The sequence below is a fragment of the Podarcis melisellensis genome, assembly GCF_964234715.1.
Source record: "Podarcis melisellensis genome assembly, chromosome: 13".
NCBI classification, from domain to species: domain Eukaryota; kingdom Metazoa; phylum Chordata; class Lepidosauria; order Squamata; family Lacertidae; genus Podarcis; species Podarcis melisellensis.
Window position 1 is genome coordinate 41,965,689 of NC_138545.1, and position 20,261 is coordinate 41,985,949.

Sequence of the window (20,261 nt, forward strand, 5' to 3'; positions counted from 1 at the left end):
TGCGAGCCTCTGAAATATAAGGAGACTCTATTGTTGTTGTTGTGAACAGCTTGTGTGTTTCCTGCCATTTCCCTATCATGCTTGGTCAACCTGTGCAGTTGTAAATAAAAACGTTCTTACAGAGATACCAGTGTTTTCCACACCATAGGAAACTTAACTCTGTAAATGTTACCCTGAATGTTCCGCCATGTGACAAGCAAGATTGCAAAGCGATATTTAGCATTCCTCCTCTCCTGAGGAAGAAATGTGCAGGATTTTAAAGCATCCATACACTTTCTGTCAAAGTAAATGACTGATCAAACGTTTTGCTTTGCCTTTTCCTATCTTTTCAGCATCCTGACACAAGTCCAAACTGGACATTGTAACAGCAGCTAATTAAACCCAGGCTCTGCCCCAATGAAAGAGGCAAAGGGTCCATTTTTAACAGCAAAGGTGCCCAGCTTGTCCTCACCCGCATGCTGACTCTGATCCCACAGTCTTATCTCCTCAGGCACTGTCTCCCTCAGCTGAGCTCTGGTGCCCTTGATGGGTCAAATGCTGTTTGCAGGTCCTGGTTTTAACTCGGACATTTGCTGCTGTCATAGAATCATAGAAACATAGAGTTGGAAGAGACCACAAGGGCCATCGAGTCCAACCCCCTGCCAAGCAGGAAACACCATCAGAGCACTCCTGACATAGGGCTGTCAAGCCTCTGCTTAAAGACCTCCAAAGAAGGAGACTCCACCACACTCCTTGGCAGCAAATTCCACTGTCAAACAGCTCTTACTGTCAGGAAGTTCTTCCTAATGTTTAAGGGGAATCTTCTTTCTTGTAGTTTGGATCCATTGCTCCGTGTCCACTTCTCTGGAGCAGCAGAAAACAACCTTTCTCCCTCCTCTATGTGACATCCTGACTTCAGAGCTGTGTCTCCTACATAGTTCCATCCCCGGAGGCGTTGTTTCCCTCTCTTTGCCTGTCGATAACCCTTGTTTCTACTTTTATTATGTTGCCTTTCAATGAACAGCTCGCTTGCCCTCTCTTTTCTAGCTACGTCACAGAGTTCGTAGACTTGGGCAACATCTCTGCTCTACGGACATTCCGGGTTCTCCGGGCGCTTAAAACCATCACAGTCATTCCAGGTGGGTAATGGGGAGGGTGGCATTGATGGAGGTGAAGACCTTTGTTGTAAACAAAAATTGCCCTTTTCCTTTATGGGGTAGCCAAGTGCCCATATAGAGTCCTTACATAGGTTCCCTATTAGTAGGAGAGAACAATAGAGGCCAACCAGATAATATTGAGAAGCAAAGCAGCTAGTAAGCTTGATCTTTATTGATCTGTTGCAACAGGGTGCTCCCCTCACCCACAGGAGAGAGGAGGGACCCAGAAAAATGCCGTGCAAGGCCTTATATAGACTTTTGAAATTGCCACCCTGTAGATCAAGACCACCCTCAGAAACATCATACATACATCACAGAAAAGGCAGTCTAAAACAGAAATTTGAATGTTGTTTTTCTCCTGTCCTTGTTTATTTCCTGTCTGGCAGGTTACTTGATTGGAGTACCTGGGGAGCCTGGCCAGTCTTTTGTAGTGATAAATACTTAGTTCCTGGGCCATGTCACAGGCTCACACCCTATTCATATCTTAAATGTGTCTTTAAGACAGAATTTGTGAGGGAAGAGACAATGGGGAGGTTTCCCACTTTGACCTTGCAGAGAAAACATTTACTCAGTTTAGGAATCAAAATGGTTCCAGGTTGGTCTTCCTGCGCTGATCTATGTATGTGCTTGGTTGGTACACTTATGAACATTTAACATATATCTAAGACCATAAAATTCCTATCACACCTTCAGGCAGATTTCATTTTTCATATGCATCAGAGATGAACTTGCTTCCAGTGGGGAGCATTCGTTGGACGCACTTCATTCGGGCCCCTAACTTGTATGGGTCTGGAAGCTCTTGGTTTGCCTTATGCCCAAGAGTTGCCTGTTACCCAAAAAATTTTTTAACATGCCCTGTAGAAAACATTACCAAAGGACACCCTTGATCTTCTTCAGGGAAAGAGGTAACTGCAGCAAAGGTGGAAATGTTATGATCCTAGTTTTTGAAGATGCCCTTGTACACTATAAGGCGAAACCCTCGTACAGTGCATTGGTTGCTCTTCATAATGCAAAAATACGGGTAAGAGTGGCTGCTCTCCCCATCTCTGCAAACCAATTGGCTTTAAATTATATTGCAGGAAAACCAGCTCAAAACTTACGGCTGCTTCCCAGCCAAAGGAATGCACATGGCATATAGTTAACTACTGTCAAAGGTAACACTTACAGTTGCTTCTATACTTTATATACTTTGGGACACGGGTGGCACTGTGGTCTAAACCACTGAGCCTCTTGGGCTTGCCAATCAGAAGGTCGGCGGTTCGAATCCCTGCGACGGGGTGAGCTCCCGTTGTTCTGTCCCAGCTCCTGCCTACCTAGCAGTTCGAAAGCACACCAGTGCCAGTAGATAAATAGGTACCACTGCGACGGGAAGGTAAACGGCGTTTCCGTGCGCTCTGGCTTCCGTCACAGTGTGCCACTGTGGTTTAGTCATGCTGGCCACACGACCCAGAAAGCTATTCCCTCAGCCTGAAAGCAAGATGAGTGCTGCAACCCCATAGTCTCCTCTGACTGGGGTCCTTTACCTTTATACAGCTCCGAATACCTACATGCATCACACATCCAGGCAGTTATTTGAATGTCTGCACTCTATGAAGCAGTTGGAGCAACAGGGGACCACTCCCCCTCCACTGGTTTTTGTACCTTCCCCCAATGGGCTGCACACACACAGCCAGAGACTGCTCCTGAATGGCAACTTCCTCTGCTCATCCCTTTTCAGTCCCCTCCTGATTCTGGGAGTCAGTGGTGCAGGAGAAAGCAGGGAAGGACCTGGCCCTTCCCTTGCTGGCCTGCCTCTTCCTCTTCTCCACCTTCTAGCACTGGAGGTTCCCCGCCTCCAACACTTGACTCTAGGCTGGCACAGTTCCCCACAAATCACTGACCCCTCTCCCAAGTTAGACTTCAGCCCCACATCCCTCGTCCCTGCCAGTCCCTGACATCAGAGCATGTCAGTTGCTAGAATTTATGTTCAATGCAAACTGTGCCTTAAAATGAAATGAAATGAAATAATTTGTTACCAACCAACAGCATTGATAACCACCCTGGGACTTCGAGGTATAGGGTGGTATATAAATAATAAAATAAAATAAATGTTGGTCCCTACCAGAGAAGAATGAAGCTATTGGACTATGCCGAAATGGCAAAACTGACCGGAAAGCTCAGGAATCAGGGAGACCACAACTTTAATAAGGAATGGGGGAAATTTATAATTTACCTTAAAGAACACTGTAAGCAGCTGAAAACATTAGCAGGACTACAATAACGCTTGTAATGTCATGAGAACTATGGATACAATGGATTTATAAATAATCAGGATTATCTTTTTAAAAATGCATAGAAAAGGTTTAATATCAGAACCCACAGAGGGGAAGGTGGGAAGTCCAGAGATTCGGGAGAATCTTGTAACTTTGGATGTGTTGTGATATGACTGTAAATTTAAATATGTAAAATCAAATTGAGAGAGAGAGAGAGAGAGAGAGAGAGAGAGAGAGAGAGAGAGAGAGAGAGAATAGGATATTGGGTGGTTTTTTTATAAAGCCACTAAGCTCAGTTTAGTAGGGATGCGGGTGGTGCTGTGGGTTAAACCACAGAGCCTAGGACTTGCTGATCAGAAGGTCGGCGGTTCGAATCCCTGTGACAGGGTGAGCTCCCGTTGCTCAGTCCATGCTCCTGCCAACCTAGCAGTTCGAAAGCATGTCAAAGTGCAAGTAGGTACCGCTCTGGCGGGAAGGTAAACGGCGTTTCCGTGCACTGCTCTGGTTCGCCAGAAGCGGCTTAGTCATGCTGGCCACATGACCCGGAAGCTGTACACCAGCTCCCTCAGCCAATAAAGCGAGATGAGCGCCACAACCCCAGAGTCGGCCACGACTGAATCTAATGGTCAGGGGTCCCTTTAACTTTTAAGCTCAGTTTGTTGCCTGTAAGTAATGCTGTTTCTTTCCCCCCATGTAACCAGGGCTGAAAACTATTGTGGGTGCGTTGATCCAGTCTGTGAAGAAGCTCTCCGATGTCATGATCCTCACAGTATTCTGCTTGGCCGTCTTCGCCCTCATCGGCCTGCAGCTTTTCATGGGAAACCTGCGGCAAAAGTGTGTGCGGTGGCCGCCGTTCACCAACGACACACTGGATGGCGGTTTCATGGGCAATGCCACTCTGTACGACAATGGCACCCTGTATGACAACGGCACCCTGTACGACAACGGCACTCTGTATAGCAACGAGACCTTTGACTGGGATGAGTACATCCACAACGAAGGTAAGGGCTGCTTTTTCAAGAACTGCTGATGCTATTGCTTTTGACGGTGCCAGGTGGGCATCTCAAACCCGAACCGCTAGCACTTACTGTATTTTTTGCTCCTTAAGTCGCACTTGACCATAAGACGCACCTAGTTTTTAGAGGAGGAAAGGAGGAAAACCCTGTTTTGGGGGGGGGGGTCAGCTCACAGTTGCACAGCTTCTTTTGCAAAGGGGAAAAGCCCCCTTTTTTGAGGATCAGCTCACAGTTGTTGAGCTTACTTTGCAAAGGGGAAAAAATCCTGTTCTTATGGGGTTCAACTCACAGTTCTGCAGCTTCTTTAGGAAAGGAAAGGGAGCCGTTTCTACAGTTTCCAGACAGATAATCTAATCAGCCGGTCTCATGTCACTGGGGAAACAAACAGCCTCCGTCTGCAGAACATTCAACCATGGAGGCCTGGGCCGGAAAGGGAGCCAGCGATCACCACACATTCACTCCATAAGACACACAGACATTTCCCCTTACTTTTTAGGAGGGAAAAGGTGCGTCTTATGGAGCGAAAAATACAGTAATTGCATATTTAGCTCATATACATAAATACATTTGTATATGAGCTAAATGTGCAATTAAGTGCTAGCAGTTTTATGCTCGCAAGAAAAGTGCTTTCCCCTCTGCAGTGACCACAGGTAGATACTCGCAAATTCCTTATCAAGGCCCGCCTGTGTGCCTGCCGTCAGGGAGTGCCAGATTCGCTGGTCCATATTCTTTTGGACTGCCCTTTGCACAGCAGAGGGACGCGGGTGGCACTGTGGGTTAAATCAGAGAGCCTAGGACTTGCCGATCAGAAGGTCAGCGGTTCGAATCCCCATGACGGGGTGAGCTCCCGTTGCTCGGTCCCTGCTCCTGCCAACCTAGCCATTCAAAAGCACATCAAAGTGCAAGTAGATAAATAGGTACCGCTCTGGTGGGAAGGTAAATGGCGTTTCCGTGCGCTGCTCTGGTTCGCCAGAAGCGGCTTAGTCATGCTGGCCACATGACCCGGAAGCTGTACGCCGGCTCCCTCGGCCAATAAAGCGAGATGAGCGCCGCAACCCCAGAGTCGGCCACGACTGGACCTAATGGTCAGGGGTCCCTTTACCTTTACCTTGCACAGCAGACTCCGCAAACAGATGCTGAGCAAGGTGTTGGACCTCGGACCCACAGCTCCGAGAGAAAGCCGAATGAGGTTCTTAATGAATCATACCTCTAGGGCAGGGGTCAGCAACCTGCGGCTCATGGGCCACAAGCGGCCCGCGGGGGTCATTTAAACGGCCTCCGAGCCACCCCCGAACTGAGCTGCCTGCTCGGCGAGTCCCTGTGCGCTGTGCTAAACCGGCACAGGGCGGAGTGGGGACTCACTTCGCGGCGCCAGAAATCACGCCTGCACATGCACAGACGCCAATAATCATGTCTACACAGACACAATCTGGCCCAGGGAGCAATCTCCATGGGAGTGAACTGGCCCAGGCGAGGTAGATCTTGCCGACCCCTGCTCTAGGGAATAGAAAGGGTGAAGCAGAACAGTCGAGTGCCTTGTCACCCTCTTGAGTCTCACTCCTGTCCCTTTTAAACTTACCCCAGTGATTTGAAATGTCTTAACTTGTAATGCCAGTAAAGGTATTTGTATTGTACATAAATGTATTGATTGTAAGACAAAGCCTTTTGTTGCCTCTTACAAGCTTGTATCACAAAGGCCTTTCCTTAATAGTTCCTTGCGCACGAAGGGGGGATTCGAGGTTTGTCTTTTTATTTTTATTACATATTTTGCTGATAATAATTTTATTAGTTTTCAATTACAGTCCAATAATAGCCTCATTATAACAATGCCAGATTATAATACAATTACTAATGCCAATCATTCGGATCCTAAATTATATAATTTAGGTCTCTCTCCTCTCCCCACCCACATGCTAGAATCTATTACGTATTTTGTGTTTTTTATATTGTGATTTTATGTTGTGAACTGCCCCAAGATCTATGGGCATAGGGTGGTATGCAAATTTAATAATAATAATAATAATAATAATAATAATAATAATAATAATAATGCTATCTTGGGGCTCATCCAGACATGCTTTTGCACTTTCCAGGCAAAGGTCAGTACTTTAAAGCTCTGTATCAGTGTGTGTACGTGTTTGTTGTTGTTTTTCGGTCCTAGTGACTTCCCCCAGGAAAACACACATTTTACTGCTTAATCGAACGAAACAGCAATCCACAGAAAACCCAATTGCTGTTTGCTCCGATTCAGCAGTAAAATGTGGGGTTTCTTGAGGAAACCACATGGATTTTAAAAAAGCTCGCTTGGACATAAAGCTTTAAAGGCAGGGCCTATGGCTTAGATACGTAGTGCAGAAAGAAAGTCTAGGTGAGCCCTTATACCAACTCTGGCCATTTATCCATGTAACTCTGGGTTGTCTGATCTTCTCTCAGGAATAAATCTTTCCTTTTCCTGTTACCTGAGAGCCTGTTAACCCCAGACGCCAGAACCGTCTGTGTGCAAAGCCTAGTTCTCAGGAGTGGGTCACACATGAATGCGTCTCTCACCACTTGATAACACTTAAAAAAACCCCACCTTAACTGTATCTTTTAAAATACATTACATGCATATAATGGCAGCGACCCTCAGTTAAGACTCAGCTCGAAACCTGCAGATTCTATTTCTGCTAGTTGAAGGGAAGTCGCTCCAGGATTTGACTGAAAGATCCCCCCCTCAAAAAAATAAATAAAAATAAAATCATAGCACTAAGACTCACAGGTTAAAACTCACAGGTCTTAGTGTTATCAAAGCTGATGGAGGGAAACCTCTCTGTAGGTCTTAACGTACATATTTTAATTGTTTTGTCTCTGTATTATTTACCGTGCTCTAGCTCAGTGTTTTTCAACCTTTTTTGGGCAAAGACACACTTGTTTCATGAAAAAAATCACGAGGCACACCACCATTAGAAAATGTTAAAAAATTTAACTCTGTGCCTATATTGACTATATATAAAGTAATTCTCTTGAATAGGAATCAAATAAACACAAAGAAAGTATTTTATAATTACTTTATTATGAAATAGTAAGTAAACAGAAATATGAAAAATTATAAAATACTTTATTTTTAAATCTTTCGAATTTTTTTATTTTTCCCACGGCACACCAGGCAACATCTTGCGGCACACTAGTGTGCCGCGGAACAGTGGTTGAAAAACACTGCTCTAGCTTATAGATTTTAATTTCAACCTGTGTATATTTACATGTTCTCTATCGCTGTATATGGCCGTATTTCTGGTCTGTGACCGTAATAAATTGATTCATTCATCCAGGACTCACAGGGTCTTCCAATGAAACTTCGGTGCATGACATACAAAAGGAGATGTTTCACCTAACACATCGCTGACTTGCGACATTCATTGCCATAAAGTTAAAGATGGCTTTTAACTTTCAGCTTCTCTGGTTGAGAGCCTGATTGCGGCTTTCCTGTATCATATCTAGCTTGACTCTTCTACTCGTTGCTTTAAAACTGAAATTGTGTTACAGTCCAAAATTTATTCTCACACCTGCCTTTTCTTTCTCGTGAAGAAAATTTTTATTTCCTCGAGGGTGCGCTTGATGCCCTGCTCTGTGGGAACAGCTCCGACGCAGGGTGAGTGAGATCTGTCCAGACCGCAGATCCATCTTTGGCAGGGATAGGCAACCTGAGGCCCAGGGGCCGGATCCGGCCCAATTGCCTTCTCAATCCAGTCCATGGACGGTCCGGGAATCAGCATGTTTTTACATGAGTAGAATGTGTCCTTTTATTTAAAATGCATCTCTGGATTATTTGTGGGGTGTAGGAATTCGTTCATTCCCCACCCTCCCCAAAAAAATATAGTCCGGCCCACCACATGGTCTGAGGGACAGTGGACCGGCCCACGGCTCGAAAAGGTTGCTGACCCCTGCTCTGTGGAATGGGAGTGGGGAGGAGATCTGTCTTCTAGCGACTCGACCATTTAAAATCAGTGTGAAAACGGCGCTGATTTAAAGAATGGTGAGGTGGGGGGTGGAGTCCCTCAAACATGGTGCCCTCAAGATGTTTTTGATCTCGAGATAATTGGACACGCTGTTTGGGACTGATTTAGAATCCTGCAACATCTAGAGGGTACCACGTCGGCTAGCTGTCACAGAGCAAGCCGGTCGATAAATCAAAAGAGTTCAAAGTTGCAGTTAACTTTGGATGAGCCAAAAACACGATCTTTACAGGCTTGGGAGAGTGACAGGCCTAATGAACGCAGCAGCTCATTCCCTGTAGGTCTTACGGCACAAAACCAGTTGCTGAGACTAAAGGTCCCGCCTCCCCCTAAACCACTGAGCCTCTTGGGCTTGCCGATCAGAAGGTCGGCGGTTCAAATCCCCGCGACTGGGTGAGCTCCCGTCACTCGGTCCCAGCTCCTGCCAATCTAGCAGTTCAAAAGCATGTCAAAGTGCAAGTAGATAAATAGGTACCGCTCCGGCGGGAAGGTAAACGACGTTTTCATGCGCTCCTGTTTCCGTCACGGTGTGCTGTTGCACCAGAAGCAGTTTAGCCATGCTGACCACACGACCTGGAAAGCTGTCTGTGGACAAACGCCGAATCCCTTGGCCTGATAGCGAGATGAGCGCCACAACCCCATAGTTGCCTTTGACTAGACTTAACCGCCCAGGGGTCCTTTACCTTTACCTTTTAGGTCTCCTGTTCTATGTCTAGCCCTGTTCTAATTCCAAGAGTCAATAGACCTGACAAGAGCAGAACTCCATCATTACCTGGTAGCTGGTTAGTGTAATTCTCTGCTGGGGGAAAGTGTTGGATGACGGGCTGCTATGCAATTCTTCTCCTGCCAGCCTAGCAGTTCGAAAGCACATCAAAGTGCAAGTATATAAATAAGTACCCCTCCGGCAGGAAGGTAAACGGTGTTTCCGTGTGCTGCTCTGGTTTGCCAGAAGCGGCTTAGTCATGCTGGCCACATGACCCGGAAGCTGTACGCCGGCTCCCTCGGCCAGTAAAGCGGGATGAGCGTCGCAACCCCAGAGTCGGCCATGACTGGACCTAACGGTCAGGAGTCCCTTTACCTTTTTATTCAATTCTTAAAGCTGGCAACTCTATATTGAGGCGGGGGTGGGTGGGAATGTGGAATGTGGTTATTTCATGCGTGGGTTCTGCATGGATTTAGTAGGAACTTGATGCTGCTCTTATGACCTGTCCTTGCATGATGTCATTGCTGACATCCTTCCCTCCCTCTTGTAGGCAATGCCCAGAAGGCTATCTCTGCATGAAAGCTGGCCGGAACCCAAACTACGGTTACACAAGCTATGATACCTTCAGCTGGGCCTTCCTCTCCCTGTTCCGTCTCATGACTCAAGACTACTGGGAGAACCTCTTTCAACTGGTAGGCCAAATTATGTTATTGTTCCAAGAAAACAGGGACTTTAGGGCCGCATGTATGATCTAGTTGAGATTGGACCCTCAGTGTCTCTTCCAACTTTCTATGGTTCTATATTCCGAAGAGCTTTGTAGTTCCACGGAAGCTCATTAGGGGTTCCTTGGGATTCACATGTAAGTATTGGATGTTATGCTAAGCCATGGTTTACCAGGCACGGGCAAATTGTGTCTGCTTTGCTGCTAGCATGAACTGGGAGGAAACAAACCACGTTTCCTCATTTAGCATCATATCCAAACCAGGGATCATGGCTTCTTATGGTCTCAACAAACCATGATCTGTAGCCAAGGTTTTCTTGGTTTGCTGATTGCGGTTCGCTAGATCAAAACAAGCCACGATCCCTGGTCTGGATGTGACGCTAAGCCAGAGATCATGGCTGTGGTTTACTTTGGTGTGTGAACAAGGGCAGTAAGAAGATCACTAACAGCTGACAAACGTTCCTGAAATAAACACCTTGCCCACCATGTCAGTCTTGTCTTTGCAACCTGGGTTTGCTGGAGAGTGTTGAGTGCATTCTGGGGACACATCCTTAACTGACAGGTGAAACTCAATAGGCTTGACCTGCAATTTACACAAACTGTGTGTGCACTCTAATAAAACATTCCCCTTCACTATAATCCTCCACAGGGTTTCCTTGGACGACAGATTGATTGTGGGAAAAGTTCCTGGAGGTAGAGAGAGTTTGGAAGAATGTACCAGAATTTTCCGCCTGGCAAACGGCATGTGGGGAAATGGTTAAACCCAGGGCAAGACTTTGAGTTAAACGTCCAGGGATGAATTATCAGAATGAGTGGCAATGTCTCCAATCGCAGCAGGACTCACTTGCCACATTTCAAAACAAGTGGAGTAATATATATTACTTCTAAAGAGGAAATTCCCACAAGTCCATTACGCCCAGAGCCTAAAATTAGGTGGGCAATAAAAGGAGCATCTCCACCCCCCCCATCATTCTGCCCGGACGCTGAGGTCCAACTCCAAGGGCCTTCTGGCGGTTCCCTCACTGCAAGAAGTGAGGTTAAAGGGAACCTGGCAGAGGGCCGTCTTGGTAGTGGCACCCGCCCTGTGGAACGCCCTCCCATCAGATGTCAAGGAAATAAACAACTATCTGGCTTTTAGAAGACCTCTGAAGGCAGCCCTGTTTAGGGAAGTTTTTAATGTTTGATGTTTTATCGTCTTTTTAATATTCTGTTGGGAGTCGCCCAGAGTGGCTGGGGAAACCCAGCCAGATGGGCAGGGTATAAAAAAATGCAACAACAACAACAACAACAACAACAATTTATTATTTATACCCCGCCCATCTGGCTTGGCTTCCCCAGCCACTCTGGGTGGCTTCCAACAAAATATTAAAATACAGTTGTTGTTGTTGTTGTTGTTGTTGTTGTTGTTGTTGTTGTTGTTGTTACTGGTTAAACCCATCACACCACCAACAGCATGGCCCTGACCTGAATCTTGGGCTGCTTTTTACAGAGATGTAAGCAGGCAAGAGATCCAGTGACAGCCTTGTCCAGTTTAGTCTCCAGTCCCAGAATTATATTTTCAAATGCTAAGGTAACAGCAACATGCAGAGGTGCCCTTGAGCATGCACAGAAAGCAAAAAGCCTGTATCTGAAGTGAGAGGTGAGGGGTCCTTCGGTTGAAATGGTGACAGGACGCTCTTCTTCTTCCCCATAGACCTTGCGAGCGGCTGGGAAAACGTACATGATCTTTTTCGTCCTGATCATATTCTTGGGATCCTTCTACCTCATCAACCTGATCCTGGCTGTGGTAGCGATGGCTTATGCCGAACAGAACGATGCAACTCTGCTGGAGGAGCAGGAGAAAGAGGCAGAGTTCCAGCAGATGGTGGAGCAGCTGAAAAAGCACCAGGAGGAGCAGCAAAGGCTGGTTGGTGGCTTTTTGATGGTATTCCTTTACAGTGGTGCCTCGCAAGACAAAATTAATCCGTTCCGTGAGGCTCTTCGTATAGCGGTTTTTTCGTCTTGCGAAGCAAGCCCATTGACAGCTTAGCGGATTAGCGCTACAGCTGTCAAGCGGCTTCCAGCGATCAGCTGTTAAGCGGCTTATCAGCGGAACAGCTGATAAGCGGCTTAGCGGCTTAAAAAAAGGAAGAAAAAAGCGAAAAAAACCCGCGGGGGGGATGCAAGATTTTTTTCGTCTTGCGGAGCAACCCCATAGGGGAATTCGTTTTACGAAGCGCCTCCAAAACGGAAAACCCTTTCGTCTAGCGGGTTTTTCGTCTTGCGAGGCGTTCGTCTTGCGGGGCACCACTGTACTTCGCCTCGCCCAGTTCCGAAAGCTCTGAGTGCGCCCATAAAGGTAAAAGGTAAAGGTACCCCTGCCCGTATGGGCCAGTCTTGACAGACTCTGGGGTTGTGCGCCCATCTCACTTAAGAGGCCAGGGGCCAGCGCTGTCCGGAGACACTTCTGGGTCACGTGGCCAGCGTGACATCGCTGCTCTGGCGAGCCAGAGCCGCACACGGAAACACCGTTTACCTTCCCGCTGGTAAGCGGTCCCTATTTATCTACTTGCACCTGGGGGTGCTTTCGAACTGCTAGGTTGGCAGGCGCTGGGACCGAGGAACGGGAGCGCACCCCGCCGCGGGGATTCGAACCGCCGACCTTTCGATCGGCAAGTCCTAGGCGCTGAGGCTTTTACCCACAGCGCCACCCGCGTCCCTTGAGTGCACCCATACTGTTCTGCATTTTCCCTTTCTCAGGTGATTCAGGCAATGTCGAAATATGATTGGGGTTTGGCTTTTGCTGCCAAACTCCCCAAGGGACTAAGTCATGGGTAGGCAACCTAAGGCCCGGGGGCCAGATCCGGCCCAATCGCCTTCTCAATCCGGCCTGCAGACTGTCCGGGAATCAGCGTGTTTTTACATGAGTGGAATGTGTCCTTTTATTTAAAATGCATCTCTGGGTTATTTGTGGGGCATAGGAATTCGTTCTCCCCCCCCCCAAAATATATAGTCCAGCCTCTCCCCCAAGGTCTGAGGGACAGTGGACCGGCCCCCTGCTGAAAAAGTTTGCTGACCCCTGGACTAAGTCCATCATTGGTCAGAGATGGATGGATGGTCGCAGGACCCAGAGAAAGCAAGGCAGATCTTTATTTTTCTGTTGGAACAAGAATTCCCTCCTCCTCCTTGCAAGGAGGTAAGAGAGACCTAGAACAAAAGTGTGCAAGACCCTTTAAAGACTTTTGAAATTGCCCACCCCTTAGCCAAGGAACACCCAAAAAGGATCATGGAAGGGAGGTGGTCTCCCACAGAAATTTGAGAACTTTGCTTCTCTCCTGCCTGCCAAGGTACAGTGGTACCTCGGGTTACAGACGCTTCAGGTTATAGACGCTTCAGGTTACAGACTAACCCAGAAATAGTACCTCGGGTTGAGAACTTTGCTTCAGGATGAGAACAGAAATCGCCCGGCAGCAGCGGGAGGCCCCATTAGCTAAAGTGGTACTTCAGGTTAAGAACAGTTTCAGGTTAAGAACAGACCTCCGGAACGAATTACCTTAAGTTCTTAACCAGAGGTACCACTGTACCTGATAATGGTAGCCAGGTCAATACTTCAGTTACTCTTATTTACAAACTTACCCCTATTGACAGCTTAGCTTAACAGGAATTTGCAATACTGGATTTGCAAGGAGGGGTAAGCCCCCTCCATTCCAGGCAGTTTTATTAAGTGGATTTGCAAGTGAAAAGACAATGGGGAAGCTTTCCCTATTTCCTTCCTTTCTCCTACTGCAGAAGAATATTTGAGGTCCTTTTGGGAGAGTCAAAATGGCCTCAGGATTGTTCTGGTTGGTGTGTCTGTCGTAGAATGAACCCTAATTTTTTACAACACAGGGCAACCTTTGATAGGGTTGATTTCTTTTTGTGCAAGAGAATTAGCTCATCTGCTCTTCAATTTAGTCTGTGTTTTATTCTGTTTGTCTCAGGGGGCAGGGGGTGTTATGTACTGAGTTGAATAGGATTCAGAATGCAGCAGTCTGATTGGTTCACAGGAGCTACCCAATCCAGCTCCAGGTGGAAGTGAATCTGCAACCTGATTGGCCTACAGATGAATCCCGGAATTAGCCAATCACGTGGGGCCCATTGTGTAAATAATGTATATAAAGCAGACATTCTGGGGGAACTTCCATTCCTCCTCGCCACTATGAGCTGAATAAAGAGCATGAAATCCACTCTCGACTCCGAGTATATTTCAGGGGGGCTCAGCACCCCACCCCCATTTTGAGGGGGCAGAGGAGGCCAAACAGCCAAGTGATGTTGCGCCGGCCTCTACAGCATTGCCCAGCGTGGGTGGGGGGGTGGGCAGGGAGGAGGTTCCTGGATATAAACATCTCAGGTGTCAAAGGCCAAGTTAAAAAGGCCCTTCGGGGGGATAATTTCAGGGCACCTGTGCAAGCTGGCTAAAACCCCTCTGCCTGCATGCTGCTAGGAATTGAATTGGGAGCTGCTTTATTTGCTAACCCCTCAAACATAATGTTGAAAAATGCTAGATTATCTTCTTTTTCCAGCTGGCTTTTCCCAGCTAGTATTAAGCAGGCATGGGCGATTCTCAATGACAGTGGAGAGTGTCATGTCTGAATGGATTTTGTTTCTTTTCTCGGTTTCTTTGTTTGGTTGTCTTGCTTGGTTAAAAGAAAAGGAAGCATCGGGAGACAATTCTGTATGCAGAGGGCTTGGTTTGCTTGCTTGTCCTTTAACCATTTTAGTTGTGCACCCTTCCAAGCCGTCAGCGCAGGGTGGAGTAACAGAAGTTTGACTGCCACTGCCGGGGAGCCTGCAGCAGGATGCTATGAGCCAGCAGTTTGCCAGTCCATTCCTGAGCTGTGACGCAGCCCCTTAGCCGCCTTGTTTACTGACAGCATAAATATATCTTGCCGTCAGCAAGACTTGCCTCTCGCTTCCTGGAGCTGCTGAAAACCGAACAGATATAGAAAGTCTCCTTCTTCCCGTCAGTCCCGAGCAAATGAAACACTTGGAGTGGAAAAGCCGAGGGGAGAAACTGCACCCTGAAAAACCACATAATGCCAGGGTTTTTTTTACACTGCCGGTGGTGTGGTTTGATTGGAGTGCATTTGTTCTGTATGCTTCATGGTGGCAGAGTGGGCACAGCAGCAGAAGATGGGGAAGCAGTGGCTTTTCTGCACCCCATGGAATCCCTCTAAATTGGGCATAACGTTGCACCAACATTGTGTGTGTGTGTGCGCGTGCGCGATTGTGTTCTGATGGGGGCATACTATTGTTGGGAAACTGTGTATGTGCAGCTACTCACACAGAGTCAGTTAAGGTTTGGCAGACAGCCAGAAGGCAATCTGAAGGAGTAGGTCTGCCTGGTGATAACAGAGACATGGAGACCGCTCCCTGATTGGTCAAGCTCTCTCAAGGGAGTGATAATTAATGGCCTACTAACTGGAATGTGTTCGGAGTTCGTGAGTTCAGAGTTCTGTGTCAGTGTAGGAGTTGTGAGTCGTGTCGGAGAGAGCTAGCAAAAGATCCGTGTTCTGTTCCTGTATATAGTCTACTGTATATAATAAACACCTAACTACAAGTTCCTGGTTCCTGCTTCGTCTATCCTGTCTGCATCCAAGTTGCCAATTGCTTCCGTGGATTCTGCGTGTACTCTGCTAGGTCTGGCTAAGGTCCTGCAACTAGTCAGAAAGTTGCGCAACGCCAAATAGGTTTTACCAATAACTATATGGCATATGGCTATTCTTCCCAGTTGCGCCCTTGTCTCTGCCCTGTTTCATTTCCCCTGCCTGTGGAGTTGCACAGCGCAGCTGATTCACTGGCATGGACTTCTGCTGGTGACTTTGCGGCGTTGCAGATCTCCAGTGGCAGAGGCATATCTTAAGATGTACAAGTGTAGTGCAGCAGCAGGGGTGCCAGGTGTAAGGAGCGCAAGGGGCTCCAGCCTCCCCCCATATTGAGGGGGCCGCCATCCCCCGCTGCCTTCCACATGCCCCAGCCCCAGCCTCCACCCAGCAGCCCGAAAGCCCAGGAGCTGGGCAGTGGCTGGGACGAGCGAGGGCGATTTTTGCCTTTGTTATTCCCAGCCCAAGAGGCAATGAGTTGGAGGGCGGCTGGGGCGAACAAGCGTGAAGATCGCCCTCTGTGCTTCCCAGGCAGTGTCATGTGACCCGTCATGTGACCGCACCCCTTCGATGTGGGAGGCACTTCGTGCCCCTGTGCAGCAAGGCTAATACGTTCTATAGGGCTTTGAAATAAAATCGTATACAGTGGTAAAGGTAACGAGACCCCTGACCATTAGGTCCAGTCGTGGCCGACTCTGGGGTTGCTGTCCTCATTTCGCTTTATTGGCCGAGGGAGCTGGCGTACAGCTTCCGGATCATGTGGCCAGCATGACTAAGCCGCTTCTGGCGAACCAGAGCAGCGCACGGAAACGCCGTTTACCTTCCCGCCAGAGCGGTACCTATTTATCTACTTGCACTTTGACATGCTTTCAAACTGCTAGGTTGTCAGGAGCAGGGACCGAGCAACGGGAGCTCACCCCGTCGCGGGGATTCGAACCACCGACTTTCTGATCGGCAAGCCCTAGGCTCTGTGGTTTAACCCACAGCACCACCCCGTCCCTTTACAGTGGTACCTCGGGTTAAGTACTTAATTTGTTCTGGAGGTCTGTTCTTAACCTGAAACTGTTCTTAACCCAAAGCACCACTTTAGCTAATGGGGCCTTCTGCTGCTGCCGCGCTGCAGGAGCACAATTTCTGTTCTCATTCTGAAGCAAAGTTCTTAACCCGAGGTCATATTTCTGGGTTAGCGGAGTCTGTAATTTGAAGCATATGTAACCTGAGGTACCACTGTAAAACCTCTTTTTTAAGGTTAAAATGGAATGAGCCCATGCAACACAGGCAGTGGTCTCTCTTTCAGAACACCCTCAACACTCAGAACAAAGTATACAGTGGTTCCTTGGTTCTCAAACTTAATCTGTTCCGGGAGTCCATTCGACTCCCGAAACGGTTCAGAAACCAAGGCATGGCTTACCATTGGCTGCAGGAGCTTCCTGCACTTAATCAGAAACTGCGTCGTTCGGCTTCTGAAAAATGTTCGCAAACTGGAACACTCACTTCTGGGTTTGCAGAGTTGGGGAGCCAAAACGTCTGAGTATCAAGGCGTTTGAGAACCAAGGTACGACTGTGATTTGCCTTCAGCCTGACCTGCCTGCTATGCACTTCTCATATGTGAGCTTCTCCTTCAGCCCCGGATGAATGCCAGCCACATCAGCCCATGGTGAAATTATTGTGTTCCTGCTTCTACTAAGGTCCAGCATGGATTCTCTTGTGGCAACTCATCAAAAAGATGATGCATGCTCTTTTTTACATTAAATTTTTTTATTAGATTTTCATAACTTTCACCAATTAGTTTCAAATTTGTTATACATTTCTCTTATGATTTGATTTCCCTCCTTTCCTTCCACGTTGTTTTTTATGCCCCTTCCTTTTACATACTGCATAATGCCACACATATCAACGAATGCTTATTCCTCTATTACATCTCATATAATGACCAATATCTGGCAGCTTCGGTGGGCAAATATTTTGGTTTCTGTTTCTCATTTTTCCAATTTCCATTTCTCCAAAGTTCAGTTCTCTACATTTCCATATCAGTTTGTGATTTACGGTATTTATTTTTGGAAAAAGCCCTCATGAAAATTCATTCGCGTTTTAATGTGAATTCTCCTAATATAACATTTTCGCTTCCAATATTGCCTAATTGGCACATTTTGCATGTTATTGTTATGAATATATGCACTTTTATGCAGATTAAACTAGTATATTCATTTCTGTGAGGTGATTTTGTTTGTGTTTTCCCCAGGGAATTTCCCTGTGAAAACCTGCTCTTTACAACTGAATCGGAGCAAGGGCAATCCACATAAAATTGCTGTTTGTTCTGATTCAGGGCTTATCTACGCTTGTCTTTCCTCCGCTTTTTCGAGGCACAGTCGACAATTTAAAGCTCTGTGGCCAAGCACACCCCCCCCCCTTTTCCCTTCAGAATTTCTCCTGCGATAACCTGCTCTTTAAAGCTAAATCAGAACAAACATCAAACCCCAAACTGACATTTGCTCCGATTCAGCTTTAAAGAGCAGGTTTTCACGGGGAAAGCTCGAGGCAACCCCTCCCCAAACCCCACACTTGAACATGGAACCTTAAAATCAGGGACAGGCCCAGAAAGTGCAGGGGGAAAGTCAGTTGGATGAGCACTTAGGGGGCTGCAAGTTTCGAAGGATATTTCAGTTTGCTTATTGTATCGGAAAGAGCAAAGTTTGTAGCTTTGCCTTTAAATGCAAACTGAATCAAACTTCACTCTCACCCCCGGTCACATCACATCCATTTGCTCTCTTTTTTGATCCCTGTGTCCTGCGCTAGCTGCTCCTCTTTTTTTCTTTTTTTAAAAGCATCTACAAGAGGAGGCATCTCAGGCATCTCAGAGTTTGTAACAGGCTCCTGCCCTGCCAGCTGCTTCCGCCCACTTGACCCCGAGCCACCCATACAAATCTAATTTTCGGGTTGTGCAAACAGGCAGTTGTCCATATGTGTGTGTGTGTAGAATGGTGTCGCGTATTGTGGCCTTGGGCTTCTAATCTAAACATTCGGAAGTGGATTTTCTATTTCCAGACAGCGAATATCTTCTCAGGAGGGGGACTTGGCTTGAGACGAAGGCCATATATAGTTCAGGTCTTAACAGGACTCTGGGCTGATTTCAATATCTACGGGGTCAGTCCCCTTTTTTGATAGAAAGGTATAAGTTGTGAAATAAAACGAGGGAATTAAGCAATGACGGGGAAACAATGTGGATCTGGGGATAAGCACATGGTCAATTTTGGTTTCTCTCAGTTTCTTATTTTCCGTTTCATCACAATTCTACATCAATTTGTGATTTTTTAAATAAAAAAAAGTCCTCATGAGAACACACCTGTATTTTCTTTGAACGTGCACCCGTTTCTCTGCAGTTTCACCCAATATGGGCATTTTTTTTGCTGGAGAACTGCCATTCAAAATTGAAACACGGGCTAGTATTGATGGTTGCCTGGGTTTCCGTTCATGTATTGGTTTGGAATGTGCCAATTATGTAGATAGGTTTTGGCTCTGGATGCAAAACTGATTTGAATTTATCCCTCATCTCTATGTGAATACAGAAAGTATCCTCAAACACGGTGCTAAGCACCCCCCCCATCCTTTTCCAGATCTTTCTTGACAAATCTATGTGGGTTTTCCTTGTTCTAATATTCAGTGGCCAGGGATAAGGCCTTCAGTTCCCCCTTCGTAAAGCACAATAAAAATAGGGGAGGGGGGAAATAGTCTGCCAGAATAGTTATACTTTAAGTATTTTCTGCACAAACAAGCAAATTCTACTTACGGCATTAGCAGATCCCATTCAGCTATGATTACGCAGACTTTCCAAGTGCCCCTATTTTCCAGGGACAGTCCCTTATTTAGAGAAGCCATCCCGGTTTCTGATTTGATCCTGGAATGTCCCTCTTTTCCTCAGGACGTCCCTATTTCCATTAGAGAAATATTGGTGGGTATGGAGTTATCCGACTCACAAGCCATCTGAAGGCAGCCCTGTATAAGGAAGGTTTTTAAAAAAATGTTTCATGTTTTTATATGTGTTGGAAGCCACACAGAGTGGCTGCGGCAACCTAGTCAGATGGGTGGGATATAAATAGTCTAATAATAATAATAATAATAATAATAAATAATAATAATAATAATAATAATAATAGGAAATCCCTATTTTCATTGGAGAAATGTTGGAGGGTATGTTATATTGCTTAGCTGATATAGTGGTTATAGTATTGCAAGCCACCTCACATATACAGTGGTACCTCGGGTTAAGAACTTAATTTGTTCTGGAGGTCCTTTCTTAACCTGAAACTGTTCTTAATCTGAGGTACCACTTTAGCTAATGGGTCCTTCCGCTGCTGCTGCTGCTGCTGCACTGCCACCATGCAATTTCTGTTCTCATCCTGAATCGAAGTTCTTAACCCGAGGTACTATTTCTGGGTTAGCGGAGTCTGTAACCTGAAGTGTATGTAACCTGAAGCGTCTGTAACCCGAGGTACCACTGTATGTTGAAATACTACCAATCCAGAATGTAGCAGCTAGACTGGTGACTGGGAGTGGCTGCCGAGACCATATAAGACCGGTCCTGAAAGACCTACACTGGCACCCAGTACATTTCCAAGCACAATTCAAAGCGTTGGTGCTGAGCTTTAAAGCCCTAAATGGCCATGGCCTAGTGTACCTGAAGGAGCATCTCCCCCGCCCCCATCATTCTGCCCGGACACTGAGGTCCAGCTCCGAGGGCCTTCTGGTGGTTCCCTCCCTGCGAGAAGTTACAGGGAACCAGGCAGAGGGCCTTCTCGGTAGTGGCGCCCGCCCTGTGGAAT

The 20,261-nt window shown here is 46.8% G+C and overlaps 1 protein-coding gene across 1 annotated transcript in view; it reads left to right on the top strand.

The window, feature by feature from the left end:
• Positions 1–20,261, top strand: part of LOC309354873 (sodium channel protein type 4 subunit alpha-like) — a gene marked incomplete at its 3' end in the record, with an annotated part of 51,274 nt that overhangs the window by 27,142 nt on the left and 3,871 nt on the right. Inside the window, exons 7-11 of the mRNA XM_081885137.1 lie at positions 1,027–1,118; positions 4,090–4,389; positions 7,969–8,032; positions 9,650–9,791; positions 11,514–11,726. Of these exons, the coding sequence (XP_081741263.1) occupies positions 1,027–1,118; positions 4,090–4,389; positions 7,969–8,032; positions 9,650–9,791; positions 11,514–11,726 (811 nt within the window). The remainder of the gene's footprint in view (positions 1–1,026; positions 1,119–4,089; positions 4,390–7,968; positions 8,033–9,649; positions 9,792–11,513; positions 11,727–20,261) is intronic.